Source organism: Hemitrygon akajei, chromosome 19, assembly GCF_048418815.1.
Source record: "Hemitrygon akajei chromosome 19, sHemAka1.3, whole genome shotgun sequence".
Classification (NCBI taxonomy): domain Eukaryota; kingdom Metazoa; phylum Chordata; class Chondrichthyes; order Myliobatiformes; family Dasyatidae; genus Hemitrygon; species Hemitrygon akajei.
The window spans coordinates 27099444-27115030 of record NC_133142.1 but is presented as its reverse complement, the minus strand read 5'-3'; the positions used below and the strand labels follow the sequence as shown (position 1 = coordinate 27115030).

The following is a 15587-nucleotide window of genomic DNA, read 5'->3' as shown; positions in this document are numbered from 1 at the left end:
AAGCTACATAAATAGAATCAGGAATTGGTCTTTTTTGATATTCACTTACCTCTGTTTGGACAAGATAGTTCCTTTGGGTCCTGATATGTTTGAGGAAACCTAGAACATTAACTGTGCTTTTATCTTTTATCTGTTTCAACATACTGTCAAGCACAATGTATGTTCCAGTTCTACCAACACCAGCACTGCAGGGTGAGAGAACAAGGAATTAAAACACTGTTGATAAACAAGCAAAAACAGTTTAAAGTTTTAATCTATTTATCTAGAAATATAGCACAGAGTAGGCCCTTTTGGCCCTTCAAGCCACACAGTCCCAGCAACCCCGGACAAACCTGATTAACCCTAACCTAATCACGGGACAATTTACAACGACTGATTAACCTACCCTGTACATCTTTGGACGGTGGGAGGAAACCAGAGCACCCAGGAAAACCCACACATTCCACAGACGTCTCACGAAATGGCGCCAGAATTGAACTCCGAACTTCGGGATGTCCTGAGGTGTAATAGCGTCCACCCTCTCGTACCATGTGAAGACCAACTTATTGAATTTGAACATCATTTGAGCTGAATTTCAGAATTGTATATTTTGATAATAAATTAACCTTTGAACCTTTGAATTTAAGGTGATTTAAAAAAAATTGTGGTATCAGTATCTCACTTGACAGTGGTATCAATTGACCAGTGGTTACTGGAGCTTCAGGTCATTAATGACAGATTAATAAAAAATGCTGATAGCCATCCACCCAAGATTCAGGGCACAATGTGATGGAACACTCTTGATCAGGTGTAGTCAGAGGAAGAGGCAAAGAATCGTGGAAAATTACTTGCCACTTTTGGGGATAAGGACAGATTTGTAGGTGGGGCCTGCTTTACGCCTTTGAACCAGACTCTTGGAATTTGAGGAAATAAAGTTATATGCAGAACAATGTGAGTGATTTATTTCCATAGGAAAAATGAAGTGAGGCACTAGAGAATAAAGGCTATTGTTTGGAAAAGGATATAGAAACAGGGTAAGGGATTGGTATTGGAAGTGGCAGGGCAGGTTTAAAAAAAGCATTTAATAAAGAATACACAATTTGGGGCTTTATCAACAGAGGTACAGTATAGGTTGCAAAACCAGAGAAGTCTGCTGAACCTTCATAAAACACTCACCCAGTGTCAACGAGAATATTATGTTTAGTTCTAGCACTATATTGTTTAGGAACATGAAGGCATTAGAGAGGATACAGAAGACTAGGGTCTCCAATAATCCTTCATGGCAGTTTTACACCCCTGTCTTCGTAAATGTTCTGAATAGTGGGAAGTTCACATCTACAGATACGCTGGGCTGTTCTCACCACTCTCTGCAGAGTCCTGCGACTGAGGGAAGTACAGTTCCCATACCAGACTGTGATGCAGCCCATTAGGATGCTCTCAATCATGTCCCCATAGAAAGTTCTTAGAATTTGGGGGGCCATACCAAACTTTTTCAGCCGTCTGAGGTGAAAGAGGCATGCCTTCTTCACCACACAGCTGGTACGTACAGACCCTGTGACATCCTTGGTGATGTGTATGCCGAGGAACTTAAAGCTGTTCACACTCTCAACCCCAGATCCATTGATGTCAACAGGGGTTAGCCCGTCTCCATTCCTCCTGTAGTTCACAACCAGCTCCTTTGTTTTTGCGAAGTTGAGGGAGAGATTGTTTTCCTAACATCACTGTCAGGGTGATAACTTCCTCTCTGTAGGTGGCCTCAGTATTATCTGAGATTCGGCCATTCAGTGTAGTGCCGTCAGCAAATTTAATTAGCAGATTGGAGCTGTGGGTGGTGATACAGTCATGGGTATAGAGAGAGTAAAGGAGGGGGCTAAGTACAAAGCCCTAAAGGACACCTGTGTTGAGGGTCAGAGGGGCAGAGGTAAGGGAGCCCACTCTTACTACCTGTCAGCGATCTGACAGGAAGTCCAGGATCCAGCTACACAGACAGGGTGAAGGCCGAGGTCTCTGAGCTTCTTGTCGAGCCTGGAGGGAATTATGGTCTTGAATGCTGAACTGAACTGAATATTATAATGGGATACTATTCACTGGATAAGGACCAGAGATCACTGTTAAAAGTTAAAGAGGAAAAGGCTTTAAGCAACATGTGGTTGGAAATGGGAATGCACTGTCTGCCTTTGTGTTAGATGCAGGTTCTACTGTGGCCTTCAAGAAGGAGTCAAGTAAATATCTGAAGGAACTGAATAAATATCTGCAAGGCCAAGAAGAAAGGGTTGGAGATTGGGAACAGTCCGGCATTCTGCTGGAGATAAGCTGGGTCAAATAGGCTCCTTCTGTAGTGTGACCATTCTAAGCTTCTCGATGCACAGGTTACAAATTCTATGATCTTTTGCACTATTTGGGTCAATTCTCTCCAGACGGAAAACATGTGGGATTTCTAGGTCAATAAAGGGCCGATGAAAAAATAAATGATCTTGCCACTGAAATAAACTTCATAACCTAGGCATCGCTGGGAAAGCTGCTATTTATTGCTCATTTCTAATGTCCTTGACAAGGTGATGGTGAGTCACTTTCTTGAATCTCTCCCACCCTTTTGATGAAGGTACCTCCACAGAGCTGCTAGGCAGGGAGCTTCCGAGTTTAGACTGAGCTACAATGAAGGCCCAACAGGAGATTTCCAACAGTGTGTGATATGGAGGGATATCTGCAGGTGATGGTGCTTTATGTTCTGCTGCCCTTTGTCCTCCCTGGTGGTAAATGTCGTAGAGTCAGAGAAGGATACAACACAGAAACAGGTCCTTCTGTCCACTGAGTCCATACTGACCACCAAGTATTTATTTTTACAGAAATCCTATCCTAAATCATTGAAAATATTCCATATTATTGAATTATGACTTGTAAATGATTGAGAGATGCTGGCATGTCCAGAGGGGCATCACTCACTACAGGACTCCTAGTTTCTGATCTGATCTTGCAGACAGGATATTAATTTGACTGGTTTAGTTGATATGCTAGCCCCAGAATGTTGATGGTAGGGGATTCAGTGATGGTAAAGCCATTAAATATCAAGGGGGTAGGAGGTTAGACTCTCTTATTAGATACTTTTGTGGCAGGTTTAATACTTACCCTTTGTTGCCCAACGTCTTAATGTTGCTTTGGCTTTGTTGTATGCAGAGGTGGTTGGTTCAATTGCTGGTGTGGTACAAATGGGATTGGACAAAGTATTGTAATGCACAATTATATTTCAGACCTTCAAGGGAAGATAGAATTTAATTTATACCTGCAATGTACCACCACTGGTCCCATGTCTGGTGTTTGAGCTGCAGATGATTTTCTTACAAAGGTGAGTACAGGAAGGGCATACTCTGGTACCCCCATGTCAGGCCACTGGGTGTAGTGGTACTGGATAACCATGCGTTCGTTCTGACGTCCCTTGGGGTTTCCCTTTTGGCCCTGGAACCACAGTTTATCAGCACATTTATCAATGATTATATTATATCCTTTTAGAGAACAACTGGCAAATCTCAAACTCTGTCATCATCATCCACTGTTGTGTATCAATACCAGATTCACGCTTAACCGCATTATATTGCATCTGCAATGCATTTGTCCACAACCTCCATATCACATCGGCAACTCTCTGCATCCTGCTCAGAGCTTACATCCTCACCCAGCTTTGTGCCATCTGCAAGCTTGAAGATATTACACTTAATTCTTTCATCCAAATCAGGGGTTCCCAATCTTTTTTTTGCCATGGACCGCTACCATTAACCGAGGGATCTGCAGACCCCAGGTTGGGAACACCTAATCTAAATCGTTAATACATATTGTGTACAAGTGGGGTCCAAGCACCGACCACTGCTACCCCACAAGTCTGTTTGTTCCCACTTTTGTTTCCTTTATGCCAGCGTCACATCCGGCCCAATCCCAGGTGCACTTATGTAGAAACTTACTGAAAGCCTTCTGAAAGTCTAAACATATTAAATTCTATTCTTCTCACTTCATTTTCAGTGAATTTGTTGTGCATTATTTCTCTCTCACAATCCATGCTGAGTTTGACTGATTCTGTCCTGTTTTCCAAATGGAGGAAGAAACAAACAACATTTCTGGAATTGGTCCTTTGCATTGGCACAAAAAGCACATATATATTAGCTTCCAATTCATTCTTTTAATATTTATATGTCAGAGTTCAGTCTGAGGGTTCTTGTTGGCCTCTCTCTCTATCAAAGGAAATTTTACCAACAAAGTATATAACTCAGAAGGGAAACAAAAAAGAAGAGGTCAAGATTTCACTTTCGATTCACACTAGTCATGATACCAATATCCTGATCCTTGTAGATCACAGTTAGAAAGCCACTCTATGAGTATTTGAAAGCCTACATCAAATTTTCTGATTCATGCCAGGTGAGGGTTAAAATGCCTTACCACTGAAAACAGATGTTAGTTTTTTCAATAAGCATTTGTGCATTGGTTCATTAAAATACTTCTAGTAACTTTAAGTGCAAAAATATATTTTATTTTAGTTACAATAAAGGTTAGAACCATCTTCCTGGATAATATTAATTGGAATATTTGTCTTGCTAACATTTATCCTCTTACCAATGGCAAAAAAATCTTGCCATTTTCTGTTCTGCTTTTTGTGGAACCTTGTTCTATATAAATTGACAGCTTCACTTCCTGACGTTGCAGCATTGACTGCGCTCCAAAGTAATTAATTGAGTATAAACTATTTTAAGATCTGCTGAAGACTTGAAATGCACCTTATAATTAAGACTTACATTTTTATATGATTTGTTTGTGGTTGTAGCATGCTTGGAATTCCTAACCTCATAAGTCAGAAGTACAACATGACATTTATTGTTAAATTTACCTTTTTAACTTTTGTGTTCCGTATGGTGAAGTGACGTACAGTACAACATGCCCTCACTTTTGTGCTCTTCAGGGTGACAATTATGTTGCCATACTCTTCATTGTTCTCACTGGGCCAGTACTGATCACATTTTCGCTGGAATACAAGAGAAAGATTGCAATGCAACCAGAAAATACTACAAATCACTCCCTGAATTACAAAGTCAATGTTCCACACTCAATTGAATGTCCATTACTGAACCACAGTTATATTCAATGTTCTGCACTCAACTGAATGTTAATTACTTTACATTAAAGCATTTTGCCACTTCATAGTAAGATCTGTTTTAATACATTTAAAATGGTGATTTAAAATATATGCAAGATTCTGAAAACAAAATTATAAAATTCACTTACTCTTCCTTTTTCCACTAAATTTGTAATCATAACAATGATTCCTGTATTTTGTTCCCAGATCATTCTCCAAAAATCTTCAAATGTGGGCTTAAGGGGGCCTTGTGTAGCTATATAGGCTTTTGACTTGTTGTAACCCTTTAGTGGAGGAAATGAAACCACATAAAAATTTTGTTCCACAACATTTATATACAAAATTCATAATTGCATTGTTAAGCTCTAAATGCTTTGACATTTTTGTGACATTATTCACCATTATTTTTCATGCAGTTACTTTGCACCATTATGAAGTTTCAGCATTTGAGAAATAATATATTCTGCACACAGGCATTTCAGGTGTTCTTTTTTATTCACATCCTTTATTCTCTTTAATCAAGACATTCTTCTGACACATTTAATACATTTTTTTGTGTTCAACGTAGTGCGTTTTGTCAGTCTTAATTTTAAGCAATGTGAGCTTGGTTACAGTATTTTAGTCAACATAACACATATACAAATTTAAAGGTATACATGTACCCACACAAATAAAGTGCTTCAGACAAGAGTCAACACTGGCCTTTGTGAAAGATAATTAACTGATTAATTAACATTTGTGAGCAGCATAATGCTTGGATATTCAATTACTTCAGACTATTGAGATAAACATATAAAATTAGCATATGAGAGACAACGAAAGACAATTCAAGAGCATAAGAACAATATTAATTTAGTCTGGCCGAGAATTAAATTAGACATTAGAAATTAAATAAGAGTGCAATTTATGATCTACTCAATTTTCAATTCCAACTGGATTTCTCTGAATTGAGTGACCATGACAAATGTGGGAAACACAGTATACATAAAAGAGTGACTTACATCAACATAGTTGGCATTTATATAGTCACTGTGCTTTGAATCTTTTCCTGGTATTGGCCGTAGCTTAACTCTGCTGTGATCATCTGTTGAAATGATAGTATTAATCCACAAGAATAGTTACATTGATTAGCAGTTTATTTCAAGTGTTCATTAACAAATATAAAAACACAATAAGTGTTCAACAAATTAAACTATACTCTACATAATTAAAGGAAGTCACCAACAAGAGAAAATCTGCAGATGCTGGGAATCCAAGCAACACTCACAAAATGCTGGAGGAACTCAACAGGCCAGACCAGGAAAAGCGTACAGTTGACATTTTGGCTGAGACCCTTCAGCCTCTTTTTTATAGATGCTGCCTGGCCTGCTGAGTTCCTCCAGCATTTTGTGTGTGTTACAAGGAAATCACTGCTTACTGAAATAATTTACGATAGCCTCAATGGATTTTCACATCTGAATAATGATTTCCAGAAGCATTCTTAATTGAAAGGGAACTTTGATTAAACAACCCTGTGCTTTTCATTCATGTTGTTATCCTTCTCCATCCTATAAAGGGGAATATCAATGATATATTTAAAAATACTCTAATATCAATAGATTTTAATGCAGCACAGTCTTACATGCTACAATGTTGATGTATCGGTTTTTGTGCTTGTTATCTGGATGGTTGGAATGCTCTGATGTGATGTTCATATCAGCTGTACAGCGTTGGACTTCCTATAAATTGCAAAATAAGAAGGAAAACTTCATTGGTTTCCTGTTTCAAAACATATGCACGACATTCAAATGTTAGATGCATCACAAATTTACTTAAGTACTCAGATTGTCAAATAAGTCAAATGGCCTTGGTGCTTGGATTTGGAAGATGAAAATAGCTTAGTCTTCTGTTTTTGCTTGCTATCGAGCAGTTCCTGCCTTCCAGAATTGTCTGGCTCAATTACAAATACTTACTGTGTTAGCTAAGTATATTGCTTTATTGTGGAAGTGGAGGAGACTATACACAAGAAACTTGGCTTTTAGAATGGAGGGAATAAACTTACATAGCTGAAAATAGGAAATGAAACAAAATTGCTTCTTTGTAAAAAACTGATTATCAAAAAGGTCATGAACAGTATTCAAAGAACGTTTACATTAAAAAAGTAAAGACCTGGATTCTGGAGTTGTAAAACATTCAGTAGAGATTCATCTTTATTTCTGATCATGATACATCATTGTGAAGGACCAAAGAACAAAGGTAATCTCACTCCAATTCTAGTCAATTTTCCTTTCAAATTAAATTAACATTATTAAATTAAATTAATAATGTTTATGCAATTCTTCTGGCTAAACTTTGGCTAAATTTCTGTGTCCCATCCAGGCAATCCTTAAAGTTAAGTCAGTAAAGATGAAACATTTTCAGATTTATTTTCTGCATTAGTGTTTGAATGCATCATGCTTTTAAAGTTTAAAATATAACAGGGAGTTACACACATACACACACAATCATGAATACACTGAAATTTGACTAAAACTTTAACCTCCTTCCAAGGAGGAAGGTACTGTATATGGTGCAACCTTAAACTCATGAAGTATTGGAAAAAAAACAAGAATTGGAGCAGATTTTTTTCTGTTCAAATTCATTGTCATTTCGATAAATCTTGCTCAGATTCATAAGATGGCAATATTGTGGAACAGATCATTTATAGAAATATGGACAACAACCAAAGGATTCCTACATTAGAAATTCACAGTGTAAAGAAAAGCATAGTAATCAGGACATCATGGTTTGATCGGATGATGTACCCAGTTCAAAACATCCATTTTCAGAAGAGCAGGATTCGCTGAAGTGAAGGTGACAAATTTAAACAGTTAGATTATCATTATCAAAGACAACAGTAAGCATTTATATCCTAATGAACAGAATGAGAAATCCCCTTTTTAGTACAGTGTTTAAAACAAACAAAAGTCAACAATACAAAGGACTGTAGGTACCTTAGATATTGATTTAGATTTAGCCCATGCTTCATTTATTTGCTAAGTTAAAGTTTCTGCACATTTGGAGCAGAATGACCTTTTAGAATTGTATGGTTTAGATAGCATTAATCTCAGAACAAGTACATACTGTTCCACACTTTATTCCTCCAGGTCCTTGTTCATCTATTGAAGGTTCTGACTGACTTTAGGGAGTAGTTTCTGTAGCCTTCTGGAATTTCAGCCAAATAACACTTGACCTGCCTTGACAATGGAACTTCACCAGTTACTCGATTGTAATATGCATCACAACAGAACACCTCCTTACCTGATTTCCACACAATTCAACTCCATTCATTGATTTGAATGGTTAATTTTATAGGTAGAGTACAATATGCTGCTTTCACTTTATTACATGTTTAGTTTAATTAGGGGATTAATTACTAGGCAAAAGACCTTTCAGCATGGTTCATTCGATAGCAATTTGGAGAGGTAATGTTAGGTAATTTTCTTCCTCTCCAACAGGGATGTACAAAAGATAGCTTTAGCTTTAAAATGGAGATGAGCTTCTGCTAAGAAAACAGAGAGGATCTTGAACATAAAGTTGAATCTAACATTTTATTGGTTTTAATTTATTCTAAATAAATAAATAATTCATTTTAAAAAAAATGTATCCTAAAAATGTATGTTTTGGCAGCCAAGTGCCCACTTTTTCAATAATCGTTTGTTACCTTGAAGAGATGGTGATGCACCTTATTGCAAACCATTGGCAGCAATTTGATACGGTTGAATGAGTTGTCACCACAGGGGTGAATAAAATCAACCACATACGTATGGGAGTAGAGCCACGCAAACCAACTTCAGCAATTTACTTCTGCTTTTTTAAAAAAAACTGTATTCAAATTCTCAAATTCCTGTAGGATTTGAACTTACCTGAATTGTTTGGCCAGAAATACAGCACACTCACTACCACACTGAGAAATGCAATTATCAAATGATTTATGGAGGACTTGGGCTTAATTTTTACTTCCTCCAACAACTCCCCTGAAAATGACTCCTTACAAGGAAAAGATTGGTTGAGACAAGAACCCAATGAAACTTCAACTGATAAGTTATTTTCCACATAGAAGCCTGAGTAAAGGGTGAAATTTGACTACTTTATAATGGCGCATAATGCCCAAGTCTGATCTCACATGGTCTGAAACCCCACATTTACCTTCTCAGTGGAGGTTATTGTTAATTATTGGGAATGCAAGAGTCTTGAACATTTCCTTTCCCAACCGTATTAATTTAGTAAGGATATGGATCTCCTTTATTTGTCTGGCTCATCTACTCACTGATTTAATTAGCTGATCCATTGAAGAAACTCCATTTATCTGACCTCTTTTGCAACAAAGTCACGATATTTTACTCTTACAATATAATTTACTGTAAAATATGACTTTAACAATACCTAGTTATGAACTTGTTTGTTTTACTATTTATTGCTTTAGCTTATCAGTAAATCATTGACAATATTTCTCATATAATGTGTTCTAATTATGTGAAATACATGGAATAACCTAATTAACTTGAACCATTCCCTGACCTATATTTAGAGAATTACTTCCTGCAAACGTCACAGATAGGAAATAATACAGCTCTGTTTAATAGGCACAGATATGTGCAGAGAATGAAGGATCATGCATGTGTCACAATAGGGACTACCGGTAGTTTAGTAAGCTTTAAATTACTGTTAGTTCAGCATAACAGTGTGGGCTGAGGGGCCTGTTCCTCTTCTGAATTATTGTTTTTGATAATAGTAAATAAAACATGGAACATTCTTTAAATGTAATTAAAACAAATAAAAGTCAACAATGAGCATAAAATTATTTTCAAGGAAACAAAGCACCCAAAAGAAGGCCAACACTAGGCTATGTCTGCATTCCTTGGAATCTTCTGAACAACCTTATGCAATAGCAGAAGGATCCTAATGCAGTCACCCAAACTTAGGCCTGGAACTTCTGCACAAGCATTGGATAGTGTCCAGTGTAAAAACACTTGTCGAAACAGGGGAAAGAAATAAACAGATAATGTATCTAAGATCTGCAAATGGCTATTCCAGCTAGAATATAGATCATATTAATACTTACCTGGAAAGATATTCTAAAACTATTAGCAAATACATGTGCAAAACATTGAGGTAATCTTATATTAAGGAATGCTAATCAGTTGAATGCATGAGACAGAGAGAGAAATTCTAATAAAGGGTTTGTTATCTACTTTGGGGGAATTATTATTCTGAATTTGGATAGTGGCATTATGCTAGCAGATACACTTCAGCATGAGGGAATTCAGGGTCATCCAATTTGAATCTGAGAAATCAGAGTACTTTTTTTTATTGGTGAGAGAATAGAAACTGACAAGATATAAAGGAATCTTCGTGTTCACGTCCACAAATAACAAAAGCTGTGGCTTATGTACTAAAAGTAATCAAAATAATTGATGAAATATTGGTATTTATCTCAATATGGCTGGAATTTAAATGTGAGGAATAATGAGCCTTGACTGACCTCATTAGGAGCATTGCTTCCAATTTTAGGAATAGTCTCAAGGAAGATACAAAACACGGCATAGCAAAATATTTAACACAATTTTAACAGATTCTTGAATATTTCAACACAAATAACATGTTGCACATTTTGTTTTATTTCTTTAAAAACAAAGAGTGTTTAAAAAGATAAAGAGATCTGACTTCATAAGCTTGTTGAGGAATTCAGGTATAAACAGAAAATTAAAGTTAGGATTGTTATATATAAAATTAGTAGGTTCACGCTAAGAGTAGTTAAATCAGGAACATAAAATAAAATTGTGGAAAATGTGCCAGTTGAAATTTTCAAGAGATGAGATTAATAAAGCAAGAGGTAGATCTCAAAATGAGTGTTAATCACTGGTTGATGGCACTAGAAATGCTATAAAATAGCAGTATTATCTTCTGCCTCTGAGATTTAGCATTGATGTTGACAGCTCAGCATGAGGAGACAGCAGAAGAAACCCACAGGAAAACACACAGCTCAGACAAGGGGAAATCTAGAATACTGTATGTGGAAGTTGGGCTTTCGTGTCAGAAAAGGGAAGAAAGTAGCAGAGGAGGCTGAACGGATGGTTTCATAACCAGTAACACTTATTGGTGGAGGCATGACTGAGGAAAATAATGTTTAGAAAAGGTTCATCTGTTTACTCCAGGATGATGGAAGAAAACAGCAAATTTCCACCTAATGATTCCTTTTCAGATCACATCAGTGAAAAGAGTCAAGATTAGTACTGTTAGCTGATTTTAGGTGATGATGCTTGATACTAAAATTCCAAGCTTTGCTGGGATTCCTAAAACACGTGCAAGAGATGAACTTTGAAGTTCTTCTCACACTAACTATGTTGAAGTAGAGCAATGGAATCTAAGTATAGAACTGATAGCAAGTCATGTTCATCAAAGTGTCTGTAACATAAAATATCCTATAATCAGGTCACTGTGCACCAATTAATGTTCTGTCTGTTTATCACTCCCTCTAGCAATTGAAAAGCAGCTCATATTGTTGCTTAAGGTAGAAGGCAAATATGGAAATGTGCAGCTTTTTCAAATGGCAATGAAGACAAATACAAGTGTATACTCTTAGCTATATGTTGCTATTTCTGTCATCACTATTGCTCAAGCAATCCACTTAACCCTCATGTTTTATTCAATTGTAATAGTGATGCATCACATTAAACATAACCAACTGATTAGTGATCTTTCTTGGAATGAAGCATTTCATTTTGCTTGACATGTCAATATATTCTGTGGAGTTGCTTAGTGATGAAACGTTACTATGCTGCCTGAAACAAATAGAATATTGCAGGCATAGTAAGAAGCAAATTTAACAAAATGTTAGAAGTTACAAATATATTCCTTGGAGAAATGATGATCCCACTTGTGAACTACACCGGTCTGCAACTTTAAAGCTCAAGTAACCTGGAGAACACATCCATTTTCTATATAAAACACCCTTTACTTGAGTGCTTCAGATTCATCACCAAAACTTTTGACATTTCAATGATTATACAAGAACAATTTTAAATACTTAGTTTTTATTCTGCACACAGTAATCTATTCGGGGGAGAAAAGGTAAGAGCTCAGGAATATTATGCCTCAGAGTAAATACACAAATCCATTCCTGACATGACAAATTTATGGGGAATATGATACAGAAGGATTAATGTTTTAAGATCAGTTGGTAATTTTGAAATTTGTTCTAAGTTTTGGTGTTGGGGGAGTTCGATGGAAAAGATTTCTTCTTTTAGAAAGGAACTTTCCAGTGGTAAATCAGGGCTTGACATCTATGTTATTGTGAAAAATTTAATTTTGAGTAGCAGCAACTGAATTTCTCCTTGGTGATAAATAATTACTCTTAAATAAAGACTCAATACATCAGAGAATAATATAGTATAAATGGCTGATTAATGTCCTTTAATGATAAATAAAGATTAGCTTTATTTGTCACATATACATCAAAACATACAGTGAAATGTGTGGTTTTGCATCAATAATTGTGTTAAGGAACTGGAGATGCAAATGCAGATGTAGATGACCTTTGGCTCATTCTGGAGAATGAGGAGGTGATGGATAGGAGCTACAGTGAGGTAGTCACCTTTAAGCTGCAAGGAGAGGGAACTGTCTGGGTTACTGTCAGGAGAGGGAAAGGGAATAGGCAGACAATAGAGGGAACCACTGTGGCTATTCCCATCAGTACAATACTGCTTTGAATACTTTTGGGGGAAGCCACAGAGACCTGGTCTCTGGCAGTGAGTCAGGTTCTGTGGCTCAGAAGGGAGGGAAGGGAGAAGAAAAGAGGAGTGCAGTAGTGAGAGGGGATTCCACAGCTAGAATCTGGATGGTATGTTGTGTCCCAGGTGCCAGGGTAAGGGATGTCTCAGATTGGTTCCATAGCATCCTAAGGCAGAAGGATAAGTAGCCAGAAGTTGTGGTACATATTAGTACCAACAACGTAGCTGGAAAATGAAGGAGATCCTGAAGAGAGAATAAAGGGAGTTAGGTAAGAAGCTGAAAAACAGGATCTCTATGGCAGCAATCTCTGGATTGTTACCTGTGCCATATCCCAATGAGAGTTAGAATAGGATGATTTGGCAGATGAATACATGGCTGAGGAATCGGTGTAGGGGGCAAAGCTTCTGATCTCTGGATCATTGTAATCTCTTCTGAGGAAGGTATAACCTGTACAAAAAGGACAGGCTGCACCTGAACCTGTGGGGCACCAATATCCTTTCCTTGTGGGCAGGTTTGCTAGAGCTGTTGAGGAGGTTTTAAACTAATTTGGTGGGAGATGGGAACCAGAGTGATAGGGGTGAGGATGGGGCAGTTGGTATAGAAGTAGATGCAGTGTGCAGCGCCAGTGTGAGGAATGACAGGCAAATGATAAAGCAAAATTGCAGTCAGTGGGATGATTGAAGTGTAACATTGGGGCAAAATCAAAAAGGGTAATTAATACAGGACTGAAGGTGTTATATTTGAATGAATGCAGTATACGGAATAAGATAGATGATCTTGCAGCGCAGTTAGAGTTTGACAGGTAATGATGGTGTGGACATCGTTGAGTCGTGACTGAAAGAAGATCATAGTTTGGAGTTCAACATCTAAGAATACTCATTGTATTGACAGGACAGGCAGGAAGGCAGAGGGGGTTGTGTGGCTCTTTTGGGAATAAATGAAATCAAATTGGTATAGAGAGGTGACATAGGATCGGAAGATGTAGAATTCTTGTGGGTATAGTTGAGAAACTGCAAAGTTAAAGAGTCTCTGATGGGAATAATACACAGGCCTCCAAACAGTAATCACGATGTGGGATACAAATTACAACAGGAGATAGCAAAGGCTTTTAAAAGGGCAATATTACTATAGTTATAGGGGATTCCAAGACACAGGCAGATTGGGAAAATCAGGTTGGTGATGGGTTTCAAAATACGAGTGAATTTGTTGAATGCCAACGAGATGGCTTTTTCAAGCATGAAGGGAGGCAGAAGAAATAAAACTCTAGGCCAATTATTCTTACCTCAGTAGTTGGATAGATGTTATATTTCATAGGTAAGAATGAGATTTTGGGGTACTTGGAGGCACATGATAAAATAGGTCAAAGTATGTATAGATTTCTTAATGGGAAATCTTGCCTGACAAATCTGTTGAAATGCTTTGAGGAAGTAACAGGCAGCATAGGCAAAGGAGAATCAGTGGATGTTGATTACTTGGATTTTCAGAAGGCCCTTCACAAAAGTGCTCCATGGGGCTGCTTTATAAGTTAAGAACCCATGGTATTACAGAAAAGATAGTAGCATGGATAGAGGAGTGGCTGCCAGGCAGGAAGGAAAGAGTGGCAATAAAATGGGACCTTTCTGGTTGGCTGCCGGTGGCTAGTGGTGTTCACAGGGTCTGAATTGGGATTGCTTTTTTTCATGTTATATGTCAACGATATCGATGACATAACTGACTGATGGCTTTGTGGCCAGGTTTGTGGATAATATGAAGATAGATGGAGAGGCAGGTAGCCTTGAGGAAGCAAGGAGTCTACAGAAGGATTCAGACAAATTGAGAGAATGTACAAAGGAGTGACAGATGGAATATAGTGTAGGGAGGTGTATGGTCACGCACTTTGTTAGAAGGAATAAGATGTAAATTATTTTCTAAATAGAGAGAAAATTCAAAAATCAGAGGTGCAAAGGGACTTGGGAGTCCTTGTGCAGGATTCCCTAAAGGTTAACTAGCAGTTTGAGTTGATGGTAAGGAAGGCAAATGCAATGTTAGCTTTTATTTTGAGAATACTAGAATATAAGAGCATGGATGTCATGCTGAGGCTTTATAAGGTATTGCTTAGACTGCACTTGGAGCAGTTTTGGGCCACTTATTTAAGAAAAAATGTGCAGACATTGGAGAGGGTCCAGAGGAGGGTCATGAGAATAATACCCGGAATGAAAGTATTAACGTATGAGAAGTGTTGATGGCTCTGGGCCTGTACTCACTGGAGTTGAGAAGAATGAGGGGGGATCTCATTGAAATCTATTGAATATTGGAAGGCCCAGATACAGTGGATGTGGAGAGGATGTTTCTCACAGTGGAGGAGTCTAAGACCAGAGGGCACAGTATCAAAATAGAGGGACATCCATCTAGAACAGAGAAGCGGAATAATTTCTTTTACCAGAGGGTAGTGAATTTGTGGAATTTATCGACACATACGGCTGTGAAGGCCAATTAATTGGGTATATTTGAAGCAGAGTTTGATAGATTCATGAATAGTCATCCTGTCAAAGGTTACAGGGAGAAGGCAGTAGAATGGGGTTAAGAGAGATAATAAATCAGCCAAGATGTAATGGCTGAGCAGACCTAATGAGCCGAATGGCCTAATTCAGCTCCTATGTCTTCTGGTCTTATGATCTATGACCACTGCATTTTGAGATGAGCTGGTGGCAATCCACAAGTGTTGCCATGCTTTCGGTCCCAACCTAGCAGGTCCATAACA

The 15587-nt window shown here is 37.7% G+C and overlaps 1 protein-coding gene across 3 annotated transcripts in view; it reads right to left on the bottom strand.

Annotated features, from left to right (window-relative positions):
• LOC140741842 (receptor-type tyrosine-protein phosphatase gamma-like) overlaps positions 1 to 15587 on the bottom strand; it is a 648055-nt gene that overhangs the window by 44127 nt on the left and 588341 nt on the right. For all 3 annotated transcript variants that reach the window (XM_073072297.1, XM_073072296.1, XM_073072295.1), the window contains 6 exons: positions 6717 to 6813; positions 6097 to 6179; positions 5245 to 5379; positions 4850 to 4984; positions 3260 to 3432; positions 50 to 185 (listed from right to left, as the gene is read on the bottom strand). In XM_073072297.1, the coding sequence (XP_072928398.1) occupies positions 50 to 185; positions 3260 to 3432; positions 4850 to 4984; positions 5245 to 5379; positions 6097 to 6179; positions 6717 to 6813 (759 nt within the window). The remainder of the gene's footprint in view (positions 1 to 49; positions 186 to 3259; positions 3433 to 4849; positions 4985 to 5244; positions 5380 to 6096; positions 6180 to 6716; positions 6814 to 15587) is intronic.